Source organism: Triticum aestivum, chromosome 1B (genome assembly GCF_018294505.1).
Source record: "Triticum aestivum cultivar Chinese Spring chromosome 1B, IWGSC CS RefSeq v2.1, whole genome shotgun sequence".
NCBI lineage: Eukaryota > Viridiplantae > Streptophyta > Magnoliopsida > Poales > Poaceae > Triticum > Triticum aestivum.
In genome coordinates, this window is record NC_057795.1 from 19376327 (window position 1) to 19395684 (window position 19358).

Here is a 19358-nt window from a genome sequence, read left to right on the forward strand (position 1 = left end):
GCCTTGTGTGCTATCAAATGTGACAACATAAATGGGTGATTATAAAGATGCTCTACAGGTATCTCCGAAGGTGTTTGTTGAGTTGGCATAGATCGAGATTAGGATTTGTCACTCCGAGTATCGGAAAGGTATCTCTGGGCCCTCTCGGTAATACACATCATAAGAATCCTTGCAAGCAAAGTGAATAATGAGTTAGTTGCAGGATGATGTATTATGGAACGAGTAAAGAGACTTGCCAGTAACGAGATTGAACTAGGTATGAAGATACCGATGATCGAATCTCGGGCATGTAACATACCGATAGACAAAGCGAATTACGTATATTGTCATAACAGTTCGACCGATAAAGATCTTCGTAGAATATGTAGGAGCCAATATGAGCATCCAGGTTCTGCTATTGGTTATTGACCGGACAGGTGTCTCGGTCATGTCTACATAGTTCTCGAACCCGTAGGGTCCGCACGCTTAACGTTTGTTGACGATATTATATTATATGAGTTCTGCGATTTGGTAACCGAATGTTGTTCGAAGTCCCGGATGAGATCATGGACATGACAAGGAGTCTCAAAATGGCCGAGAGGTAAAGATTGATATATATGACGATAGTATTCAGACACGGGAAGTGTTCCGGAGGGTATCGGGCACATATCGGGTCACCGTAAGGGGTTCCGGGCACCCCCGACAAAACATATGGGCCTAATGGGCCAATAGGGGAACACACCAGCCACCAGGGGCTGGTGCCCCCCCATCTGGACCGAACCAAAGGGAGAAGGAAAGGGGGAAGAGAAAGGAAAGGGGGGGGGGGATTCGGCCTCCCCTTCCCTTTCTCCCCCTCCTATTTCCTTCCCCATCTCCGGTAAATAAGGAAGGGGGGGGGCTAGGAGGAACCCAAGTAGGATACGGTCCTACTTGGGGTGCCTCCTAGCGTCTCCCCTCCCCTCCCACCTATTTACATTTGGGGGTGGGGGGCACCCCCCTCCACCGTTTACACCCTCGGCCATATTTTCATAGTGCTTAGGCGAAGCCCTGCGAGGATCACTTCACCATCACCGTCACCACGTCGTCATGCTGACGGAACTCATTTACTACCTCGACGTTTTGCTGGATCAAGAAGGCGAGGGACCTCACCGAGCTGAACGTGTGCAGAACTCGGATGTTTCGTACGTTCGGTACTTGATCAGTCGGAGCTAGAAGAAGTTTGTCTACATCAACCGTGTTGTCAAACGCTTCCGCTTATGGTCTACGAGGGTACGTAGGCACACCCCCCCCCCCCTCGTTGCTATGCATCTCCTAGATAGATCTTGCGTGAGCGTAGGATTTTTTTTTTTTGAAATTGCATGCTACGTTTCCCAGCATTTTGGTGGGTACATTACCTAGTTGTCGAGAATTTTAGTCTGTTCTAAATCATTGGTTATGTTAATTTTTGAGTGCATCTAACTTCATATTTGAATTTTATGAGATTTGGTTCAGCGGACTTGCATTTGTCAATCAAAAAATTTGTACCTGAAATGTTCCGCCCCGGCTAAGTTCAATTCCTGGATCCGCCATTGACCGGGATAGAGGGGGAGAGAGCGCCCCTCCTTCTTCTTCTACTTCCTTGACCTTCCCCCTAGATGGGAGGAAGTTTTCCCCTCTGGTCCATGGCCTCCATGGAGGTGGAGGGGCAGGAGCCCCTCCGAGATTGGATCTATCTCTCTGTTTCCTTCTGTTTCCGCGTTCCTGTTTTCTGGCCTTTCACCGTTTCTTAAATTCCCGGAGATCCTTAACTCCGATTGGACTGAAATTTTAACACGATTTCTTCCGGATATTATCTTTCATGCGGTGAAATTAAGAACAGTAAAACTGAGCCTAATCCCTGCTCTCTCACGAATTTGGCATTCCTGGCCGTTCGATTTCATCTGGTAGACATTCCTGAACGTTTGGATCTTTGTCTCATGACGTGTTTAGCGCTAAATGGGCCACAAGTCGAGAGGGCAGCTACTCCCGTAGCTTTTTTGGACCCGTGTGGTTAATTGGGCCCGTTTTGGTGCTCAGCCCAAGGCAGCGAGCGGCCCTCTCATAAACTACACTCCCGTCTCCATAAAAGAAAAAACAGATCGCTGAAGAGAGGAGTCAATCGGGGCAGTCGATACAGAGAGGATGCGGCAGGGCCAATAGGGATCCAACACCTGTCCTGGTAGGTCCACCACTGAAAAATAATTATATATCTATTCTCTAAATTAATTGAAAATCGTTTCCCTTACCTTATCCCCGACGAACTCCTTGGCAGCCATGGCTTCGCTAAGTTGAGCTCCAAGAGGTGAGGTCGCTGACCCAGGTGGTTTTCGTGGCCGGCGGAGTTGTCACCGCTAGAGCCGCATGCCTCCGGCAGGCCCAAGCCATGCCCAAGCTGGACTAATTTGAACCTATCGAGTTCCTATAGAGGTTAGATGAAGCAGTACTGAACGACCAATCATTTAGCGGGAGACTGACCCAACAGGCCTAGTAATGAACATCGATCTCCCATTTTGAACTGCACTCGCACAATCTCATGTGGCATCGTCGGCGATGACCGTTCCCACGCCCTACTGTACCAGGCATCTAGCTGACCATCCGCACACCTGCGGTTCCACCTTCTCCCAAGGAGCGGGTTAGCCGAGATGGACAACGGCGATATATGTGACGGTAGATGCGGGCCGACCGGCCTTGGCCTGAGCTTGAGCACACCGGAGGCAGGCCGCAACGGCCCCGTCTTGCTGCCGACAATTTGGGAAAGGAAGTTAATTAAGAAAAATAAAGATATGTCTTATTATTTCCAGTGGTGGACCTACCAAGACAGGTGTTGGATCCCTATTGACCCTGCAGCATAATGCGTGCAGGGCTCCCAGCACGAGAGCCGAACCCGGATGCGGCGAGCGATCAATGCAGACGATGTGGGCGGCCTGCGATGGACTCCAGCTGAGGTGCGACTGGATTGGGATCCAGCGGAAGCGCCGGGCGCGGGTGAATCGGGGGCCGGTCAATCACGCCGTAGGGCGATCCGCTGCGAGGTACTCTGTAGAAAGGTGGGGAGACATGGGCGATAATGGCGGCTCATCTCATGGAAACTGCTCCAACCAGACTTCAAACGCACAATCATACTTCAGTTTCTAATCGCGCATTCATGGCGGGGAACGACGTCTCATTTGGTGGACACTTCAGTTTCCAATTGGTACGTGTATATAGGCTTCCTCCCCTGCCCCTTTTCGCTCATCCTCTCTGATCCAGATCCAGCAGCACAACATCTTCAGCATCGCCCGCTGGAGCCGTTGAAGCATGGGGGCGAACGGCCCGGCTAGCAGCACCCCCGCCTCGTCATCCTCTTCGTCGGTCACGGCTGGCAGTGGCGGGACAGCCCAGAAGCCGTGGTTGTTCGTCGGGCTCGGGAACCCGGCAGGATGTACAATCTAATGGGATTAAGCGCCATCGATGAGGAGAGGTGGATGCTTGAGGTACTAGCTGCTAATGTTTCAATCCTACTAGGCAGTGCCTTGCTAATTGCTATTAATGTCTACTACGGCAGTGGAAAGGAGGAGTTCATTGCAGTCTGTAAGATGGATGTGTGATCCGTGAAGTGAAGATCCATCCGGCATCCGTGGTTGGCCGAGGCAAAGATTTAGTGCTGAATAGAAAATAAGTACATCTGTGGGAAGTGCATCAGTAGGATGCAAATGAAACTTTTGAGACTTAATGAAGTTGAGCAAAACTGCAGAAAAGAATTTCAGTCGTGCAAACTAAGTAGAGCCTCCCTCGCAAAAAGAAAGAAAGAAAAAAAATAAAAATAAAAACCTAAGTAGAGCCTCTTCAGCAAGAGAACATACATATTTTAAGTTTTTTATAGCCTGATCCAGATGCTGTAAGTTAAGTTTGTAAACTTTGTGAATCATTTTGTTCCAGCTTTTCTTATTGTATAGTCTAACTGTATCAGGTCATTTACTATGTGCAGATTTGCTTTTGCCATTGCTGATCACGTCCTTCTCTCTCTGCTAGGAAACATATACCTACTTATTGCATTCTTAGGATCCTTTTTAGTTATGCTAAACTTAAATCCTTCTGTCAACAGTTTAGTGATTATTCAGAAGGGACGTTGCATATTCCCAGATGCACCAGATCACTAGATGTGGTCTGACTTGGCCTTTGTACTTCACTTCACTCCATATCCTTCACATCAGACACTGTTAATGAGAAGTTAGTTGGTGTAATTTGTGATCAAACGTGTTGCCTGCTACCTTATTAAATATAATTGCACAACTCAGTGGGTAGGCTCGGTTTACCTGAAGCTTGATGTTCTTGCCTACCTACTTTCATTGGTTTTGCAAAGCCATGTAATGTCTGTAGTAGCATAGCCTTTCTTATATAGATTTTAATAGCACTTAGATTTTTTTTGACGGATAACACTGATATTAGATAGGTTTTTTTTTGGGTAGAATTCTCAAATTGTTTCACTTGTTCTAAGGGAGCTGTGCATTCTCAGCTGGTAGCCACTATCGACTGTTGAAGTTAATCATGATGCAATTCATAAATCTTAGTTGCTAGAATTTTAGATTTGCTGGAGCCATTTTAATTATGTCCAGCAAAATAGACGTTACCTGCTTGGAAAAAGCTACTTAGGCTTGATGCTAAGCTCTTCTCAGGGGCACAAGCCAAGCTCTTCTCAGGGGCAAAAGGTATTATTTTTTTGGTTGCTTGACACTACAAACTCTTGGCATTCAGTTAACTCTGTACTGAGACGACGGTGACCTCTTGTGGTGGTGTGAAGTGACGAACATATAGCCCAGTCCCTCTCGATCCCTCTCCTCCCGCGGCGTGAATCTTTGTATTCTGCCTCCATGGTATTGTCTGTACGTCCCCTTACTTGAAGAGATTTCTTTTTCCGAGTTTGTCACCTCAAGATTTAGTGATGATTCCAGTCAGATTGGTTTGCTGCATACTTAATCACCATCCATTAGATGAATTATTATTTGTTTGGCTGCTAAAACAAGTACCGGTGCTCTGTTTTGCTAACCTGAATATTCAGTTTGTTGTCCTTAAATCCAAGCAACTTATTTTGTTATACTCCCTCAGTCATGTAAGACGTTATTACATTCAATATTGCTTGCATATTGTATGTAATAACGTCTTATATTATGGACGAAGGGAGTATTTAACATCCATATTACATTTCATCATATATTTACGAATTTCCTACCATTATACCGAAGAAATGCATGGGCGCGGCAATGCGCGCCAGCAATGATCTAATTAACAATCAAATTAATAACGGCAGATGGAAGGTCGACGGGGTTGACTGGCTCGATCTAGCCGAGCGCGATGCAGGCGACGCGCGGATCCTTGGATACAACCGATGCATGCGATCTGTCTACGAGGGGATCCATCTGATGCGTGTGATCCTTTGGGATTTGAAGAAGGCAATTAATCTTCAGTCTCTAGAGTCGTTCGTGGTGGATGATGTATGCCGGTCGTTGACGGCGATTAATGAAGGTGTGTGTCTTTCTAGTTTCCAACCTGTGTTGTACTGTATAATATAAGCTCCCTCGCTTGTCCCTCCCAATGCAATATGTACTTATCAGCTTTACGTATTACAACAAAATATGTACTCTAGATTAGGATGTCGTCATGAAATCATTTATCTGAACATAACAAAGACAAGTTAGAAGTTGGGGATAGAGAAGTAGTACAAGAATGCAATTTATCGTCTAGGGCTGCATCGGCATATTGTAAACAAAAATTGAAACATGTGAGACTACAAGCAGATGTAGTCCATTTTATGATACACCAAATATTTATGTAGCATATTGTTCATGTCAGGAACATAGAGAGAAGACTGTAATTATGGACAGAGGAGAGGAATAAATGGGAGTAGGTGGTGGGGCAGAATTTGAGTAGGTGTCGAGTTCATTAGCTCTGGCCATTTGATCAGATATGCTAAATGGGGCCTTATGTAGAATGAATATTAGCTACAGGAGCACATCTCTCTGTATGGAGTGAATTCGATTGAGAAGCTGAACCTGTACATTATCTCAGTCTTTTACTTAGTCCTTGTTCTATTTGATAGTCGACTTTACAGGTAATGCAAAACTTGCTTTTGCCTTTTAAGTATTCATACTATTTCTATTTTTGCAGCGAACACAATGGAATAAATGTGGCAGTTGCTGACCAGACTTGAGTCTAACAAATGAGCAGTACCTATGACTGGATCCGCGTAGGATGAACATGATGTATACCCCAAAAATTGTTGACCTGTTAAGTATTTTCGTGGCGTGGATGCTAAAGTACGAGCAGGTAAATCAGAAGCTACTGCAGCTACTTGACTGCAAGATGCAGTTTGGTTGTGCATGACGCATTCTGCTAGAGCTATGAGATGAGTTTGACTCCCCTAAGCTTTGTTTGATAAATAGTGTTAAGTCCCCTCTTTGGTTGCACACATTATTACTTTGCCTTCGGGGGGAAACTGATTGTATGAATGGATCGGTTAATTTTACTAAGGTTAATTAGTGCCAGTAAGTTGAATTGTTTGTTTCTATATAGAAAATGAAATGTTAGTGCCCTTGTTCTATTCCTTATTGTATTCCAGTAAGTTGAATCAGTTTGGATAAAATTAAAATGTTAGCGACATGTAATTTGCACAATATGGATGCTCGTATTCCTCAAATTCTATTCAATTAAAATCGGTGTAGGTTCATTATGTTATGATCTGAATCTTGATGTGTTGTACAATAGTATAAGTGTAACGTCTGATCTTTAGAAAATGCTTAATGCAGGAATGGTTGAAAGTATACAAATATATTGTCAATGAAGTAAAGAGCGCCCAATAAACCAACAAGAAGGGAGTATTCTTATACAAAATCATACTATTGCCAACCTTCTTAACATCTAACACATTCCTAGGAGCATAATAATCAACTTAAAATATTTGTTCCACCAATAACTAACATGCTCGTGAAAAAATAAACATGCACAAACGCACACACCGTCAGTTAAATTTCGGGTCAAACAACATGATTCATATGTGTGAGCATGTTAAATATAATGTGTGATTATATGATGATTAAAGTCAAAATTGACGGGCGCAGCAACGCGCGCCGGCAACGATCTAGTAAGGGCATAAAACCGCCTTACGGAGGGAAGTAAAGAGACAAAGTAGCATATTTTTCAGAAAATACAACTAACTGGACACAAGTGTCATAGAAAGCAAAACGAAAATTGGATTCGCTGTTAAACAGGAAAGAAAATGTTTTTCAGTGTCAAATAGGCTAACAGAATTGAAAATAGTGTCAGATATGGAACTCTTTCATTGTAATTATGCATCTTTCAAATGAAACTCTCGCTTATCCCTCTAGCTAGCTAGTTTGATCCCTCCTAGCTGGACACATGCACGTGTGCAGTAAGTTTGATCCACGTCCTAAATGGACACATACACGTGTGCAAGTGCAACTATAACTTTTTGAATCGTGTGTAGCTATGTGTACTACTAAGAAATAAGAACATTTGATCAATTGTATGGGAGAGATGCCTTCCAAAAGGTGTCTGTTGGGAAAGAGATATCTCCCCAACACATCCCTTAAGCATGTATATAAATGGGTTTCCCACATTGCAATAGATCTAAGAGAACCATTTGTGTCTCTATTTTGTCTCTTTACTTTGATACTACAACATCTACAACCCCAACTTTCTTCCTAGCCGGACCCAGGCACATGTGCATCCATGATTTGTTTGAGCGGTCAAAATCATGCGTAGCTCCGTGTACAACTTCTAAGTATTTATTTTGTGAAAGAAATTCCTTTCCAAGTAGGTGAAATTTAATGCACTTTATGTACATAATTTGGCTTGTGGGTATCCCTTTTATCTTTAATCTCAATCATTGTATTTAAAATTTATGGAGTATATATTTTAAGCATATGTGAACGAACTTGGTTGCTTGTTTGTCTTTTCTTTTAGTAATATACGTAGTAGATAACTTATTATTAAAAACTTGCACTTACATTTCAAACATATAAACCTAACAAAACATACACATCACAGCACACGTAGCACTACACACGTATATAGTACAATATCGTATCATCTGTAGATACAGTGCCAAAGTAATTTAGGGCAGATCCAGCAATGCATCCATCCGTGGCATCATCGTTCGCACAGCCAGCATGTGCGTCCACATGCATGGATGCAGCTTATTTAATTTGCACATTACGCTACGTGTCATATGTATACCCGGCGCGTAGACTATATGATACTCTCTCCATTCCGCAATGTAATGTCTATAGATTTTTGTGAAAGTCAAACTTTGTCAACTTTAACCAAATGTATAGAGAAAACTGTCTACATCTACAATACCAAACATGTACATTCTGAAAATTTAACTCACAATGTATCCAATAACATGCATTTGGTATTCTAGATGTACCTACTTTTTTCTATAAACATGGTCAAAATTTGTAATGTTTGACTTTTGTAAAAATTTATAGGCACAACATTATGAAACAGAGGGAGTATACACTAGCTACATGACTGGATAGGCACTGTACATGGCGATGCCACACAGCCAGCAGGGCCCGTCGGCTCCCCTGCGCACGAAGAAGCCCTTCTGACCCCACGTCTGCCGCCATGAGTTTTGGCGATCCAGTACTCTTCCCCGGCGGCAGTGACTCCATAGCCAACGATCGTCACCACATGGTTCTGGCTGGTGGTACAAGGCCCATTGTACACGCGGGACTCGTACTTCTGCAGCACGGAGCTGCTCCCATCGTTCTGGACGGTCATCGGCGTCCTGAGCACGGCCAGTGCCAGCGCGCTGTCGTTGCTCCCCGGCTGCACCTCCTAGACGCCGGTGATCTTGCCGATGCGTCGAGCGGCGTTGTGCACCGCGCATCTGCCTCGCTTGGCCAAGTAGGGGTACTCAGCCTCCGTAAGGAGGCCGCCTTTTGAAATGAAAAAGAATTAATGAAAAACATAAAATAAAAAAAAACCCTAAAACCCCTAAACCCCTAAACCTTTTAGTCCTGGTTGGTGTAACCAACCGGGACTAAAGGCCCCCAGCCCCCCGGTGCGGGCTCGCACCATTCGGTGGGCCTTTGGTTCCGGGTCGTGACGAACCGACACTAGGGGGGTGGGGGGCTTTAGTACCCATCTTTTAGTGCCGGTTGGCGAATCGGGACTAACGGTCGTTACGAACCGGGACTAAAACCCGATTCTGCACTAGTGCATACACATGTGCAAGTGCAACTATAAGTTTTTTAATCATATGTAATATTAAAAAATAAAAACATGTGATCAATTGTATGGAAGGGTGCCTCTCAGGAGGTGTCTGTTGGAAAAGAGATGTCTCCCCAACATATCCCTTCAACATGTTTATAAATGGGTCTTCCACATTGCAATAGATCTAAGAGAACTATTTGCGCTTCTATTTACAAATGCTCCTGAAACGTTTCAAGAACTCATGAATGATGTGTTCAAGCCCAAACGATTTGTGTTGGATTATTAAGAACTTGCACTTACATTTCAAACACATACACCTGACAAAACATAGACATAACACCACACGTAGGGCCACACAAATATATATAGTAATATATCGTATCATCTACAGGTACGGTGCCAAAGTAATTTAGCGTAGATCCAGCCATAGGTATCCGTGGCATCATCGTTCACAGTCAGCATGTGCGTGCACATGCATTGATGCAGCTTATTTTAATTCCACATTACGCTGCGCGTCATAGTATACCCAGCGCGCAGACTATTATATAGCACTAACTACATGACGGGGTAGGCACCGTACATGCCACACAGCCCGCGGGGCCCGTCGGCTCCTCTGCGCACGAAGAAGAAGCCCTTCTGACCCCATGTCTGCCCCCACGAGTTCTTGGCGATCCAGTACTCTTCTCCGGCGCCGGTGACCCCGTAGCCGACCACCGTCACCACGTGGTTCTGGCTGGTGGTGCACGGCCCCTTGTACACGCCGGACTTGTAGTTCTGCAGCACGGGGCCGCTCCCGTCGATTTGGACAGTCACCGGCGTCCCGAGCACGGCCAGCGCCAGCGCGCTCTCGCTGCTGCCCGGCCGTACATCCTGGACGCCGGTGATTTTGCCGACGCGGCGGGCTGCGTCATGCACCGCGCATCTGCCTCGCTTGGCCAAGTAGGGGTACTCGGCCTCCGTGAGGAGGCCGCCTTTTGATTTGATCCATTCGAGTGCGCTCTTGGGCCACCCATAGCCGCATGGCGAGCTGAACACACCCGTGCTGCAGTCAACCAGCTCCTGCACGGACAGGTCAACCAGCTCCCCGCCCTTTATCTTGTTCAAGCTCTCCACCGTCGCCGCTGCAGCAAATGCCCAGCAGCATCCTACAGCAATATTGTGCAACAAGGTTGTTTCAGGTGTGTAACCAGTAACCACACGCATGCATGCCATATAAATTGCTTACCACATGCCCCTTGTTGCTTGGCAGGCGTGACAACACCATGTTCCCTCCAGTCGAACTGCCGGGGAGGGTCAGCGGCGGTCATCGTTAAATTACGATCCTCCTCGACGGCGTTCTTGGATGATACTGCCTGCTCTTCAACATCTCCGACTAAAGTAGTGATGAGACCACCACCATCACCGGCTCCACCATAAGCGCCACCGACATACCGCGCCATGAACTCCTCATTAGTGAGGTCGGTGAACTCGTTCTCACCGAGCTCATAGCCGAGCCTCTCGGCCTCCCTGTTGGAGGCATCGATGAGGTCCACGTTGCGACGGTACACCTCAAACCGCCGCAGCTTCTCGGCGGCACTATGGTACGTCCGTCCATGCGCTGACATCCACCGGTGGAACCTACCCAGCATCAGCAGGTCATGGTCGTCTCCATCGCCGGACATGGCACGGGAGGAAGGTAATGTGGTGCTGGAGAGGGTGACTAGGAGGACGAGGAGAGGCAACGAGCGTAAGAGGGGAGCCATGCCCATGTGTTGATGCAAGAACACTTGATTTTGGTGATGGTGGCGAGGGTTCTCAGTTTCGTGGGTCGTTTATATAGTGGGGGGATATTAAGCTGAGGAGGCTGTGGCCGTCGAGATGCCAATTATTTGCTCGGCATGCATGATGTGGAGTTGTGGCATGCCTACACCTCACATCATGCTATTGTTAGGCATTGGTGTCATTAATTATGTGATGCTAGCTCACATGCTATGCTCGTCCGTGGCATGGCTATGTAATTTTTATCCGGGTATATCTACGGCTACCGATAACATTATTAATTTGTTTATACACATCAAGGAAAATTAGAAGGCAATGGTGTTAGTATATGATGATTGCTCTCCATGGCCCATGTCATGCTTGTACTCCCTCCGTCCGGTAATACTTGTCATCAAAATAAATAAAAAGAGATGTATCTAGACGTATTCGGACGGAGGGAGTACATGGCATGGCTATGTGATTTTTATTTGCCCGCATATCACAATTGTGAAGGAGATAGATACAAGGAGGGCAAGTTTTGTTAGCTGAAATTTTATGTTCGAGGGCCGAGTTTCAAACAAGGAGGCACACAATCTTTTAAAATTTTCTGTTTTGCTTCCTCAGGGTCGTCACTTGTGGCTTCTATGTCTCTTTTGCATCCCTATGAATTTTGCTTTAAATTAATATAAAATGTGGGGATCCCTAAAACAAATCTACGGCCACCCTTAACTTTACAAGTTTGTTCATGCATATAGAAATCTCAAAAATATTTAGCGGATCCTAGCAATTTGACTTTGTTTTTGCTTCTGAAAGTTAGAAAACTGATGAATTCTTGCATGAAACTCTAACTCCAGATTGTCGATTCTCCGTATGGCTTGCACTCTAAAGAATTCTAAATTGTATGAGAGTTAGCAAACATGGCACGGCTGTATAATTTCTATTTGGGTCTATCTACAGCTGCCGATAACATTATTAATTTGTTTACACATATACAGATCGAGAAAAATTAGGAGACAATGATGTTAGTATATGATGATTGCTCTCCATTGCCCATGCCATGCTTGTACATGGCATGGCTATGTGATTTTATTTGTGTCTATCTACGGCCACCCATAAGGCCATAACTTTATAAAATTGTCTATACATGTACAAAATTTAGAAAATGTCCAGCGGGTTGTAGCAATTTGATTTTTTCCCCCAAAGTTAAAAAACCGATGAATTCTTGCACGAAACTCAACACCGGATTGATGATTCTCTGAATTGTTTGCACTCCACAGAATTCTCAATCGTACTACCTCTGTCTGGTTTTCTTGGTCCTCATTGTATTTTCGGCCAAACTTGGAGCACATATTAAGCTAGCAAAATGTTAATACATGTCACTAAAAATTATATTGTCGAATTCATATTTAATATGATTTTCATTGATGTTATATTTGCTTCACATAACTTATATTTTATTTGTTAAATTTATGGTCAAAATATAATAATAAAAACGAGGAGACTAGTAAACCCGGATGGAGTGAGAATTTTTTAGAGAAAAGATGGAGTGAGAATTACTAGCAAACATGTTTTTATTTTTTATTTTATTCCCTCGTGGATCATGCCAAGGGACAAGCGGACCCATGCATTTGAAAGAAACTGTATCGCACTGATTAAGCTAAGATATACGAGAATTTGCTAGTAATTCTCCATCATTTTTCATTTTACGTGTCTCCATCATTGGTGCCCCTTCGAGGTTCCAAGCGGCGCCAAATATATAATCGCGTGACCAGCTAAATTACAGGCCTGCACCTAGAGTTTTTTTTTTAGGAACTGGTAGGAGCACTGCCTTTTCTTATAGAAGAGCGAAAAACACAATGTATAGAGTGGCGCACGTTTTATATTGACATGCCCCGCCAACTCTCGTTGCTTAATTGCCTCAAAGGCCAACATTGCGACCTCACGGTGCGCCATCCGTAGTCCAGTGAAAACACACCTATTTCTTTCCTTCCAGATTGACAATAAGGTGTAGATTATCATCCCGCTGCGCCGCCGACGCACTTAATTTGATTGGTTTGCAAGCATCATGTCCCACCAATCCGACACATGGTGGTAACCAGTGGTCGGAAGACCCTCGCTCGTCCATGAGTTCACCTAGTTCCAGACAACGACCAAGAAGGGGCAATTCTTACAAAGGTGATTTTCCGTTTCTGGCTCTTGAAGGCATAGCAGACACATGGGATTATGTGGCCAACGACGCAGAGCGGGCATATCCGCCGTGACGATTCTTCCATGGAGGGTGAGGCAGGCGAAGAATTTGAACTTGGGCTCGACGTGGGCAGACCAGACCTTGGTGGTGTCGAACCTCGGGTGAGAGCCGAAGAATTGCGCCTCGTAGGCGAAAACAGAGGAGAAGACACCATTGGTAGTTAGGTTCCAAGAGATGCGGTCTTCATAAGCAGGCAACATGGTTGTCTGGCTGACCCTCACCCATAGAGACACGAATTCTCGCAGTTGTTGCAAGGTCTGAAGAAGGGCCACCGTCCTGATCCAGTTCTCGTTCGTCAACTTGCTGTGCACGGATCTATTCTTTCTAGAAGCAGTCTTGTAGAGCTTGGGAGGACCTCTTCCACTCCAGTTGTCATGCCAGAAAAGGGCCTTTTGCCCATTGCCTAGAGAGATGGTGGTGCAGGCACGAAAAAGGCTTTGATCAGCTTGGTCGCACAACAGTTGAGAACCCACCCATGGCCTCTCAGGGTCCGTCCATTGAAGCCAGGGATCGGCCAAATCTTTCCAAGTCCATAATCCCAAGTGTTGGGAACGTAGCATGCAATTTAAAAAAATTCCTACGCTCACAAGATCTATCTAGGAGATGCATTGCAATGAGAGGGGGAGAGTGTGTCTACGTACCCTTGTAGACTGAAAGCGGAAGCGTTTGACAACGTGGTTTGTGTAGTCGAACTTCTTCTAGCTCCGACCGATCAAGTACCGAACGTACGACACCTTCGAGTTCTGCACACGTTCAGCGCGATGACGTCCCTCGCCCTCTTGATCTAGTAAGGTTTCGAGGAAGTAGATGAGTTCCGTCAGCACGATGGCGTGGTGACGGTGATGGTGAAGTAATCCGCGCAGGGCTTCGCCTAAGCACTACGAAGATATGACCGGGGGTGTAAACTGTGGAGGGGGGCTCCGCACACGGCTAACAATTGTTGTTCAGGCGCTAAGGAATAGGAAGGGGGGGAGGAGAGGCAGCCAAGGGGGCACCCCAAGTAGGAGGAATCCTACTTGGGGTCCTCTCCCAATTCGACCAACCTACTCTCCTATTCCTATTCGGAGTAGGAAGGGAAGAGGGGGAAGGGGGAATCCTATTCCCTTTTTCCTTTCCTCCTTACCCTTCCCTTCTCCAATTTGGCAGCCCATATGGTGGGGGGGGGGGCACCTGCCCAATTGTGGCTGGTGCGTTTCCCCTCTTGGCCCATAAGGCCCATATCTTTTGTCGGGGGTGCCCGAAACCCCTTCCGGTGACCCGATAAGTACCCGGTACTTCCTGAAACACTTTCGGTGTTCGAATAGCATCGTCCTATATATCAATCTTTACCTTTCGACCATTATGAAACTACTCATCATGTTCGTGATCTCACCCGGGACTCCGAACAACCTTCGGTCACCAAATCACATAACTCATATAATACAATATCGTCATCGAATGTTAAGCGTGCAGACCCTACGGGTTCGGGGACTATGTAGACATGACCGAGACACCTCCCCGGTCAATAACCAATAGTGGAACCTGGATTCTCATATTGGCTCCCACATATTGTACGAAGATCTTTATCGGTCGAACTGTTATGACAACATACATTATTCCCTTTTTCCATCTGTATGTTACTTGCCCAAGATTCGATCAACAGTATCATCATTCCTAGTTCAATCTCGTTACCAACAAGTCTCTTTACTCGTTTCGTAATGAATCAACCTGCAACTAACTCATTAGTCACTTAGCTTGAAAGGCTTCTTATGATGTGCATTACCGAGAGGCCCAGAGACACCTCTCTGATACTCGGAGTGACGAATCCTAATCTCGATCTATGCCAACCCAACAAACATCTTTGGAGATACCTGTAGAGCATCATTATAATCACCCAGTTACGTTGTGACGTTTGATAGCACATAAGGCATTCCTCTGGTATCCGGGAGTTGCATAATCTCATTGTCGAAGGAATATGTATTTGACATGAAGAAAGCAATAGCAATAAAACTGAAAAATCATAATGCTAAGCTAACGAATGGTTCTTGTCCATCACATCATTCTCCTAATGATGTGATCTTGTTTATTAAATGACAACACATGTCTATGGTTAGGAAACTTAACCATCTTTGATTAACAAGGTAGTCTAATTGAGGCTTACTGGGACACGGTATTTTGTCTATGTATCCACACATGTATCAAGTTTCCGGTTAATACAATTGTAGCATGAATAATAAATATTTATCACGAAATAAGGAAATATAAAATACAACTTTATTATTGCCTCTAGGGCATATTTCCTTCAGTCTCCCACTTGCAGTAGAGTCAATAATCTAGTTCACACCGCCATGTGATTTAACACCAATAGATCACATCTTTATGTGATTAACACTCATAGTTCACATCTCCATGTGACGAACACCCAAAGGGTTTACTAGAGTCAATAATCTAGTTCACATCGCTATGTGATTAATATCCAAAGAGTACTAAGGTGTGATCATGTTTTGCTTGTGAGAGAAGTTTAGTCAACGGGTCTGCCACATTCAGATCCATATGTATTTTACAAACTTCTATGTCTACAATGCTATTTATGGAGCTACTCTAGCTAATTGCTCCCACGTTGAATACGTATCTAGATTGACAGTTAGAGTCATCTAGATCAGTGTCAAAACTTGCATCGACGTACTCTTTATCACCTCCATACCGAGAAACATTTCCTTAGTCCTCTAACTAAGGATAATTTTGACCATTGTCCAGTGATCTACTCCTCGATCACTATTGTACCCCCTTGCCATACTCATGGCAAAGCACATAACAGATCTGGTACATAGCGTGACATACTTTATAGAACCTATGTCTGAGGCATAGGGAATGACTTTCATTCTCTCTCTATCTTCTGATGTGGTCGGGCTTTGGGTCTTACTCAACTTCACACTTTACAATAGAGGTTATAACTCCTTTGACAAGACGATTGGTGCACTGAATGGTTGTTTCTCTCATGTTTTTTCAACAGGCACAACTTGAGCACGTAAGGAAGAAAATTGCATACGAGATTGTGACCATGAAGGGGAACAAGGGAGATATTCCGGATTTCCTGTACAAGGAGATCCTTGACTGATGCGAAGGAGCAGTGGTTAGGACTTCGTACGGCCCATCAAGATCCTTTAGTTGCATTGATGCAAAGGAATTAGTCTTCGTTCCTGTGTTTAAGGGACAAAAATCCCTGACTGAATTTGAAAGTGCCATCGCTCTGGGTGACAGAAATTGGGCTATTTCTTTGCAGCAATTGCGCGCATGTTTGGCGCAAACTTTGATGAGTTGTCTGAAACTCTGAATCCCTACTGTTATAACTAGTGGTGCTGATTTAGTGTCCTGCTTTAAATAAGCCATCTGAATTCCCAATGTTATAACTAGTGGTGCTGATTTGGTGTCTTGCTTTAAATAAGCCATCTGCATTCCGAATGTTATAACTAGTGGTGCTGATGTGGTCTCTAACTTTACGTAACAGTGTACTCCCTCCGTCCAGATGTATAGGGCATCTAAGAAGAAGCACAGTAATTTAGGCACAAAGAGATTGGTCGAGAAGAAGTAAATCGGACTAGGACTCCAACCAATCACCGCTCCCTTTTCTTCCTCTTAAATGGATTTGTATACAGCAATCAATTGCTAATTAATATAGTGGGGTCGTTTTGACTTTTGCATGAAGCCCGATTGCTAGGGGGCGTGCATGCATAACAATTGTGATTTTCCAGGGAAATTAATCACAGCGGGCTGCGTATGGATATGAGGCATACGAGGCGTTGGAGGATAACGAGGTTGAATTAATAGCTACACGACTTATACATTTGGAATAGCTGATTTTCGTTAGATGCCCTATGCACCTGGACGGAGGGAGTACAAGGGATAGAAATCCGTGACTGAAATTTGAAGAGTCGTCCCTGCAGGTGTTCTTTTGCAGCAAATGTCAACTGTTTTTTGCTTGCAAACGGCTGCACTTGTACTACCTTCGTCCTAGTTTATTGGTCCCCATAGTATTTTATGCTAAACTTTGATCTTAGATTTAGCTAAGAAAAAAATAATGCATGTCAACAAAAAATATATCCTTAGATTCGTATTTAAACATAGTTTTCAATGATATTAGTTTTGGTTATATGCATTAATATTTTGTTAGCTAAATCTAAGGTCAAAAGTTAGCACAAAATTCGAAGAGAACCAATAAATCAGGACAGAGGTTTTACAAGATTATCCAACGATGTGCTAGATATAATAAGTGCAGGTCGGCAAGGAGGCGGCTCAGGTAAATGACTGGGCGGTTCCGCTTCACCTGACCAGCGGTCATCTCATTCAATGCACCCATGAGCTGGCTTTATTTGCCTGCATCAATTACATCTGCTATACCTGCAGAAATACATCAACCAGCACAGATCCACATGCTAGTGGACGGGGATGATTTCAGGAGAATCGAATATCTGATCTCACCCCATATATTTTACAACTCCGATGAAATCTGAGTCAATCGTGGCTTTAATTGCCACAACGTCTCCATTTTGTTTTCTTTTTTCCTTGATTTCTGACAGGAATCTCGGCATCGATGAGCTTTATAACAGACACAGGGCCTCGCGTACGTACACAGTAGTGCACTCTGGACTGCACCCTCGGAAGTTTCGGACTATCCTAGGATCACTGGCCATGAATTCGGTGACGAATTTGCTGTGCTTCGTTCTAGGGGCAGCGGCCACGGCAGCCTTTGTCGCGCTGCTGCTACCTTCTGTTCCGTGCCCGTACCCCATCGCAGATGTCGGCATCAGGAAGCTCAACACGGTTCGTACCTACTCCCTCCGGAAAGAAATATAAGATCGTTTAGATCACTATTTGAACTGAAACCGTTCGTTCTCTTTTGTTTCGATTCTTGTCTTGTCACATGTCTGAACTTAAACCATCGTTCGCGTGTGTAGGTCGTGGTCGCAAGCGACGACGACGGGCTCGCGGAGGTGCTCCGCAGCGCGTCCATGGAGGACAAGACCGTCATCCTGGCCTTCGTCAATGAGGCGCATGCGATGCCTGGCTCGCTCCTCCAGATGTTGCTGGACAGCCTCCGCACCGGCGTGAGGACGGAGCCAATGCTCAAGCACGTGGTGGTGGTGGCCACTGACCCCAAGGGGCTCGAGCGGTGCCGGCGCATGCACCCGCTCTGCCACCTGCTCTCTGGAGCGAACGGCACCGCTCCCAACGGGTCGGAGCTCATGTTCTATGACAAGGACTACGTGGACATGATGTGGGCGCGCAACAGGTTCCAGGCGCAGGTGCTGGCGCTGGGCTATGCCTTCCTCTTCACTGACCTAGACATCTTGTGGTTCCGGAACCCGTTGTTGCGCATTCCGGTCGGCGCCGACATCACCCTGGGCTGCGACAACCATTTCGGCGCCAACCCGTACGACCTGGACAAGGCCGCCAATGGCGGGTTCGTGTACGCGAGGCCGACCACGGCATCCCTGGCCTTCTTCAGGGACTGGTACGAGGCGAGGACGCGGTGGCCCGGGGAGAACGACCAGGTGGTGTTCAGAGAGATGAAGCACGAGCTGGCCGCGAGGCACGGGGCGACTGTGCACCTGGTGGACACCACCTACTTCCATAGCGCGTGCGAGGCGTGGAAGAAGTTCAACTTCCATGAAATATGCACCTTCCACGCAGCCTGCATCCACGGCCTGCAGGACAAGATCGACAGGCTCAACGCCGTGCTCGACGAGTGGAGGCAGTTCAAGGCGCAACAACTGCTGCTCGGCGCCAACAGCACCGCGCTCACCTACTGATCAAACTTTCTCGCTTCCTGTTTGGTTTGCTTCCTGTTTTTCTGGAAAAGATTGACCTGTGCAATTGTTGGGTTCTCCCTTGTCTACCTAGACTAGTTGAATGCCCGTGCGTTGTCATGGAACAATAAATTGGGATGTGGAGACGCTGATATCAAATATCACTTTGACTCCTGTTTCTAATGATTATGTTGAGAGAAATACCATCTTCAAGCGCATCCTCGCGGCCTCCTCTGCTCTATCATCCGCTGCTAACTGTAAACTTTGGGAATGCTTTTCATTGATTGAGACACAGAGTACATAATATACGGGAGCGAGCCCGGACTCATGTATGGATGTAGTGGCGATCGTGGTGAAGATCTTTGGACAACTCC

The 19358-nt window shown here is 45.5% G+C and overlaps 2 protein-coding genes and 1 long non-coding RNA gene across 4 annotated transcripts; 2 read left to right on the forward strand and 1 right to left on the reverse strand.

Annotated features, from left to right (window-relative positions):
* Window positions 1-2889: 2889 nt before the first annotated feature.
* LOC123084946 (uncharacterized) lies at window positions 2890-6514 on the forward strand. Of its 2 annotated transcripts, XR_006439473.1 has the most exons (5): window positions 2890-3470; window positions 3542-4685; window positions 4778-4859; window positions 5285-5499; window positions 6142-6514. It is a non-coding gene; the product is annotated as an uncharacterized lncRNA (long non-coding RNA). The 2 variants fall into 2 exon arrangements; XR_006439472.1 differs by having other exon boundaries at window positions 4778-5499.
* Window positions 6515-9527: 3013 nt separating this feature from the next.
* LOC123084957 (ervatamin-B-like) lies at window positions 9528-10987 on the reverse strand. Its single transcript, XM_044506502.1, has 2 exons — window positions 10439-10987; window positions 9528-10358 (listed from the first exon to the last, which is right to left on the reverse strand). Exons 1-2 carry the CDS (start codon window positions 10959-10961, stop codon window positions 9769-9771), a joined length of 1113 nt encoding a protein of 370 aa, XP_044362437.1. The 5' UTR covers window positions 10962-10987; the 3' UTR covers window positions 9528-9768.
* Window positions 10988-17823: 6836 nt separating this feature from the next.
* LOC123084965 (uncharacterized protein At4g15970-like) lies at window positions 17824-19109 on the forward strand. The gene is made up of 2 exons (XM_044506513.1): window positions 17824-17998; window positions 18133-19109. Exons 1-2 carry the CDS (start codon window positions 17867-17869, stop codon window positions 18985-18987), a joined length of 987 nt encoding a protein of 328 aa, XP_044362448.1. The 5' UTR covers window positions 17824-17866; the 3' UTR covers window positions 18988-19109.
* Window positions 19110-19358: the final 249 nt, after the last annotated feature.